Consider the following 6,733-nt stretch of genomic DNA (forward strand, 5'->3'; position numbering starts at 1 on the left):
TTTCCTCTTTTCTTGCAGATACCCTGGTCCTGGAACATAATGCACTGCTGCCACCCAAAGGATGTGCACTCTGGGAAGAGAGGCTTCTACTGGACAATGTCAGCCATAACAGGCAAATGCTGTAACTGCTCAGCATTCGGTTTACTAGAATAAGAGTCTTCCAATGGGCATTTATCGTTAATAAAATGCGCTATTAAACAAGGGCGCCACCTACCACAAAAAAAACCAAAAGCATTGAGCAGGAATGTTGGCAATCTAGCACTGTCGTTTAGCACCGAGCTACAAGAGGCAGGAAGGGGTTCATTAGTCAAACAGGAGACACAGCTTACCAAAACACTGTGAGGAAGCCTTTATTATACATATCATTTTTTTTTACAAAGCATACAAAAAAAGAAACCAACATTCATAATACAGTTTGTACAGTTAATTTTTCGACAGAGCCATCTGTGTAGGACTAAAGCGGCAGCATCAGTTACTTGTGGTTGGACTTCTTGCGTGGAGCAGATTCTTTTTGTGCTTGTTTCAACCCCTGGGAGAAAGGGAGAGAAAGCGTACGTCAGGGATCTTTTTTCCCCTCGAGACACACCAACTGCAACGTCAGTTTGTGAACAAGCACGGTTTAAATGCATTAGCTGAACAAATTCCGAGAACTGCCACAACTTCTTTAGAATAAGTTGAATGAATATAATCGTAACTGAATGTACCACCGTATAGAATACACTTTTTATCTAAAGAGACTTTAAGATACCTGCAAACAGAAAAGTCAAGTCAGTTGTTTTTTTCCATACATTACATTAGGGCCACAAAAGGTTTCAGGCATTGGGGATTCAAACCAAGAACCTTTAAGCAGTGAATAAAAAAACCCACCCATCAAAACTATTCTGCTATCCCTACCTACTTAAAATAGGTAAAAGGGCCTATACTTTACCACCAGGTGTGATGTATGATTGATCGATCATGTCTGATGCCGGGTGTGATACGATGCACATTGACTGCCAAGTGTCATGTCCCTATAGGGACGATAATGGCTAGAAAATCGACATCCCACCCGGCGGTAAATAAGGGTCCATTAAAGTCAGTGCACCTACCAGATAGTATCCTGTGTGGTAGCCGCTCATGTACCAGGAGATGAGCATGGCACCCAGGGCCTCGTCATTCTCCATGTCAGGGCTCATGGGTGGAGGGGGCGGGATCATCTAAGGAAGTGGGAAAATACAACAAAAAACAACAGGAGAATGAGCTCAGAGGAAGTGAAACCGGAAGACAGACTCAGTCTGTGAACTTGTGTGGCGACTTTGGTAGAACAACAAATTTGGTAAAAGAGAGTTCTGTATACTGTATATAGATTCAAGAACACTGTGCCTTTATAAAATTTGAAAGGTGACTTATTTGCATCACAAAGAGATAATCGTGAGACTTACTGGGGGACCGCAGGGCATCATGGGGGGCCAGGCTGGAGGGACGGGGCCACTGGAGTGTTTACTTCCTCCCTTTCGGTAGAAAAATTATTTATCAAACATATGTTGTCTAATTTCATATCAACAAATTAATTAATTCATAAGGGAATTTAGGTTTTTCCGTGCAAGGTGGCCCGAGCCTCCTTCCTCTGACTAATGAAGGAATGGATGGTGTGAGGCTAACTGGTAGAGGAGTCCTTCTTACCGATTTGAAGCCTGGCATTGGGGGCGGGCCGAGGGGAAATCCAGGAAGAACAGGGGGCAACACTGGAGGGGGTTCTCTGGGGGATTTGTATTTTGGGGGCTTGTTGTGTGCTTGCCGTCTGTGAGATTGAGGTGTGGTAGACCGGTCGCTCTCCTCTGTGGAAGATTCTGCTTCATTGACCTTCATTCGGGGAAAAGACAGAAAGAAAGAGCATATTGCTTGAATTACAATGCACTCCTCTGTACACCCACTGAATTCCATTAGTGTCTTCAGACAAATCACCTCCATTAGAAGACTCAAATACACAATCATCTCATTCATTTTAAATCTATATTAAAATGGCATCTTACATTTCCTCCAAGGTTGGTCGAAAAACAAAACCAACAATAACATGTCCAACAATGTCCTTTACTATACCTTAACACAAGTTTCTTCTTCGACCTCAGAGTTTTCCAAGAGCAAATCTTGAAGGCTTTGCTCCTCCTGATTGCCATAGTCTGTAAATAAAACTGTACAACTGCCCCTCTTCTTGTCTATGCCGCAAATTGTGGCAGCATACAGCTGGCCATCCTCTGACCAGTATGCACAGCAAGAGTCTCCAACCTGCCACTGTGGCACAACAAGTATGCACCGTTCAGTTATGTTAGAAGGATTAGGATAGAGTTTAGCCATAGAGGATTCATTGAGCTTTAGCATACAGTAAAACCTCCAAAACGTAGACCAAGATCAATTATCTTTTATTGTGGACACACAACATTGTCTAGCTCTTGGTCTAGAATAGGTTCAAGGTGGGATCTATAAAAGTTCTCGGTAAAGACTACGCTCAGGTTATAGTGACAGTTGGGTTGTTGAAGGTTTTATAAACAGATGTATATTGATTGACCAACCTCTTTGTCTGGGGGTGCATTACTCCTTTTCCTGCCGAGATCATTTTTGTTGCCCTTGCGCTTCTTTCCTGGGTGGTCTTTCTTGAAGGCCGGTGGGTCTTTTTCATCTTTAAGTGCAGTCTAGTAGATATTCAATTGCAAAATGAGCGTGAATATTTGAACACAAAATCCGAATTGAGATGTGAAGTTTGAGGTCATTAAATTCTCACTGACATCCATTCAGGTAACAGTAACACCATACCTTGAACGTCGCGACAGCCTTATCATATGCCTTTATCAGAGCAGTGTCATCCCATATGTCAGAATCATCACTCTGAAATTGAAAGGACAAAGATAAAACAAAATGTGCTATACCAGCTCGCGTTGTCACCAGTCAGCCCAGGTCATCATGGCCAGGTGTCAATGGAATGAGACCTCTGACCGAGGATCTGATTTCATGTGACCAAACAGTCATAACTTATATTTGACGACGACATTCACACACGTTTGGACTTATAACACATCTATAGTTTGGGGTCCATGCACATCGCAGTGTTAATAGCAATGTGTGTGTAGCCAGGCTAACACACTCCATGCTACTCTGTCACGTTAGTTTCACATCAAGGCTATGATTGATTTCTCACCTGCGCAGCTCCACGGGCGAAAACCACGTCCTCTCTCCTATTCGCCATCGCAAACCACGAAGCTCTGTCTCCGCCGGTGAATACGTATTTCAAAAACTTGATGAACTGCTGCTACTTCTTGATGAACAATGTGCGTCGCATCAACGATGACGTCGCGTCAACTCGCGGGCCAAATGCGTGACGTATATATGGCGCGTCAGTTGGCAAGGCAACGCCGAGACAGCGACGGCATCTCTTCCGGCAGAGATCGGCGCTTTGCTTACATCGAACGCATTGTGTTTGATCGTACTTTATCTGTCGGCAGTTCGCCGTTCATGGTTGAATTGATACGATGATAGGTTCTTCCCTGGGCGCGTTGGGAGGGAAGGTCGTGTTGGCGTCCTCGAGCGACGAGGCTCAGCCGCCGCGAAACATCATCGACGGGTAAAGTTCGCGTTCGTTTTCGCGTGGTTTGGCAAAGTGTACACCGGTTTAATGTTGTGTAAACCGTTTGTACAACTGTATGAATAAGTTGTTTTCTTTTCTGTAGCAACGCCGAGACGTTCTGGATGTCCACCGGGATGTTCCCGCAGGAGTTCATCGTCCGCCTGGCTGAGACCACTGGCATCGACCAAGTGACGATAGACAGCTATAACGGTACGCACGGCGACTATCCCGATACGGCGGTCGCAGTGCATCATGGGAATACTTTATGGCGATTCTCACGACATTTCGTGGTGCCTGAATAAAGTGTTGTTCTGCCACGTCCAGCATGAGATGCTTCGTGGACTCAAACAAAGCAATCTACCCTCTCTTCTTTCAAATCTGCACTCAAAACATACCTTTTTACACTAGCCTTCCCCACCTAACTCCTACCTTATTCTTCATGTTTAACCTCTGTTTTTCTTTTAATCCTAGTCTGTTTTATTATATGTCTGTTACAGACTTTTGATAGGGCAATATGTAAAGCGTCTTGGAGTACCATATTAAGCGCTATATACATTTAATTTATTATTATTATTATTATTATTAATGTCACGTTTAGGAGCCGCTGCTCCTTTACTTAGAAAGGAGTCAGCTGAGGTGGTTCGGGCATCTGGCAAGGATGCCCACTGGGCGCCTCCCTTGGGAGGTGTTTCAGGCACGTCCAGTGGGGAGGAGACCTTGGGGAAGACCCAGGACTAGGTGGAGAGATTATATCTCAACACTGGCCTGGGAACGCCTCGGGATCCCCCCGTCAGAGCTGGTCAATGTGGCCCGGGAAAGGGAAGTCTGGGGCCCCCTGCTTGAGCTGCTCCCCCCGCGACCCGACCCCGGATAAGCGGATGACGATGAGGAGGACGTTTATTAATGATTTCACGATTAAGTGCTGTACAAAAGAGAGAGAAAAAAAGCTTTAGACCATTTGATGATGTTCAACATCAGTACCTCATTAGATCACACATGTTTAGTGCTAACACCCGTCCTGAATAGCTTCTTCTTCTAAATCATAAAGTGGTCAACACAACACAATATAAAGTTGTATGGGTTTAAGATAAGTCAGACCCTACAAGCATGGCCTCTTTGCTACTCCACCCAGGCCACGAGAGACCAAAGGTTTACCGGGGTAAATTAGAACCTGTAGGTGTGGCTTATTTACCATTCCGCCCATTTCCGACAGACTGAATTTTACCTGTATTTCATGAACCATCTCCAGAGTGCAAGCTCCTTGACCTTGTGTCTCTGAATAAACCACACGTGGAACATGTTCCACTCTACGAGTCATATATAGGTCGAAACAACGATACCATAAAGGATTCAAATTACTTTTCATCAACGTCCGAAATATAAGGTCATTGCGGTCTGTCGTCACGATGCACAAGCCCTATGGCTACCTGACGTATCTTAGTGTACTGCCTTCTTTGGATGTTGTTATTTTCAGAATCACCGGTTCGCTGCCAGTGCCAGCAGGGTAATCATTCTAAGTGTAGATCTGTTATGCGTTAAATGGAAGCCCTAATTAGACCTAAATACATTACTATATGAGTAATGCTGTGCTATCTAACTTTGACACTTCTAAATATCCAATTACACATCAACTTCGCCCTTTCAGGAAGTTTGTAGGCCTATCTGAGCAATTTCCAACAGATCCTGAGTTTTCATGCTTAGATAATCATATTTTCTAATTACAACACACTGATAAGACGTATGTATGCTTGGTTCTGTGAGAATGTAACAAATATAGGATACATACTTTCCAAAGTTGTTGTTTTAAACTGCTGTTTCAAAAGATGGTGTTGTCCATCTCGTGCTCAAGTGACTTTGGCGTAGTGACTCTGAGCAGGTGATGGATTGATGCCATGTACCTGCATAACAGGAGGCCTATTTTAAATAAAATACCTCATTAGGAGCATTTCTCCCCATGAAATGCTAAAATATAATGAAATATTCCATCTAATTAATGATAAAAGGTCAAACAGTTCAGTGTCCTTCATGAATTGATAATCAGATATTTGCTAACACAGTCTACAATTAAAGCGGGGTTGGTGACAATTAACAAGATACGAACAAGAAACTTTATAATGAGGTCAATGCAGCCGTAATTCCGTAGTCTTATTATTTTGCTCGAACAGTACTCAAACTGTATTTATTCTTTACAAAGATTGTAAAGGCTATATTTTCATGCAATCAAAGTTATCATAAATTATTGCATAATATGGTCTCTTAATCACTAATTACGTTTGGTCAGTCTTTCAAGAATGTATCTTGTGTTTTTTCTTTTGTTCAGTTAAGAGTCTGAAGATAGAAACAAACACATTGGATACCTTTCAAGACTTTCAATCTGTCGCAGAAACAGGTGAGAAAAAACCACCTCGTATTGACATTATATAAGAAATATATATTTGAACCTGTCAAAGAATAGAAATGCTGCAATAATCCTTTCATTGCAGAATTTGAACAAACCGAAGGTCAACTGCAATCAAATGCTATTTCAGTAAGTGTCCTTAACACAAATGACAGAAATGAGAGATCATAGATGTCATGGTGATGATGCTTTTATGTCTTTCTTTCTTTCCAGCTAAAAGGAACCACTGCTTCCCATCTGCGGTTCATCATCACCTCGGGATACGATCCTTTTGTCTCAGTGCACAGGGTCAGCATTCAGACCTAGTCTTCCAGGGCCCAGCACTGGCAAGATGTCCTTTTCCAAAGTGTATAGGGGCCAGGTCAGTTATATTTTTGTAATTGTCAATGGCATGGCCAAGTGTGTCACATTGTGTCAAGCTCTTAAGGAAATTACTTTACAGACAGTCAGTTTGGAGAACTAGCATAATACATGTTGTATGTCTTTAGTTTAATTATCTTGGAAATGCAGCCTGAGTTAAATGGATTAAATCAGTTAAATCAGCCGTATCGCCTGCATCTTTCTTTTAAATTGCATTTTACATATCAACTTCAATCACTTTTGATCGAGGGACTATACCTATCGCTCAATTCTTTCTGTTTTGTCTTTTGCTCAAAAATTTTGGGATGCAGCTCTATCCACTATTCGTAATGATGTTTACCTTCTGTACAGCTGCTCTCATTAATTTCTCACTCTTA

General features: G+C 42.6%; 2 protein-coding genes across 2 annotated transcripts; one reads left to right on the forward strand and one right to left on the reverse strand.

The window, feature by feature from the left end:
• Positions 1–308: 308 nt before the first annotated feature.
• Positions 309–3,344, reverse strand: smn1 (survival of motor neuron 1, telomeric). The gene is made up of 8 exons (XM_056593172.1): positions 3,173–3,344; positions 2,791–2,862; positions 2,550–2,669; positions 2,080–2,271; positions 1,663–1,842; positions 1,422–1,490; positions 1,089–1,196; positions 309–529 (listed from the first exon to the last, which is right to left on the reverse strand). Exons 1-8 carry the CDS (start codon positions 3,218–3,220, stop codon positions 473–475), a joined length of 846 nt encoding a protein of 281 aa, XP_056449147.1. The 5' UTR covers positions 3,221–3,344; the 3' UTR covers positions 309–472.
• Positions 3,345–3,347: 3 nt separating this feature from the next.
• Positions 3,348–6,733, forward strand: hspb11 (heat shock protein, alpha-crystallin-related, b11). The gene is made up of 5 exons (XM_056593173.1): positions 3,348–3,595; positions 3,702–3,808; positions 5,919–5,987; positions 6,082–6,125; positions 6,210–6,733. The coding sequence occupies exons 1-5, from the start codon at positions 3,504–3,506 to the stop codon at positions 6,300–6,302; spliced, it is 405 nt and encodes a 134-aa protein (XP_056449148.1). The 5' UTR covers positions 3,348–3,503; the 3' UTR covers positions 6,303–6,733.

The sequence above is a fragment of the Gadus chalcogrammus genome, chromosome 6 (genome assembly GCF_026213295.1).
Source record: "Gadus chalcogrammus isolate NIFS_2021 chromosome 6, NIFS_Gcha_1.0, whole genome shotgun sequence".
NCBI classification, from domain to species: Eukaryota; Metazoa; Chordata; class Actinopteri; order Gadiformes; family Gadidae; genus Gadus; species Gadus chalcogrammus.

Bases quoted from the DNA above. Each gene is read 5' to 3' on its own strand.
- hspb11 (XM_056593173.1), top strand. From the start codon at position 3,504: ATGATAGGTTCTTCCCTGGGCGCGTTGGGAGGGAAGGTCGTGTTGGCG. The intron at 3,596-3,701 runs GTAAAGTTCGCG...TCTTTTCTGTAG, and splicing joins CCGCGAAACATCATCGACGG to CAACGCCGAGACGTTCTGGA. The intron at 6,126-6,209 runs GTAAGTGTCCTT...CTTTCTTTCCAG, and splicing joins TGCAATCAAATGCTATTTCA to CTAAAAGGAACCACTGCTTC.
- smn1 (XM_056593172.1), bottom strand. From the start codon at position 3,220: ATGGCGAATAGGAGAGAGGACGTGGTTTTCGCCCGTGGAGCTGCGCAG. The intron at 2,272-2,549 runs GTTGGTCAATCA...GTTGTGCCACAG, and splicing joins ATGCACCCCCAGACAAAGAG to TGGCAGGTTGGAGACTCTTG. The intron at 530-1,088 runs GTAGGTGCACTG...CCTTTCTCCCAG, and splicing joins ACCACACAGGATACTATCTG to GGGTTGAAACAAGCACAAAA.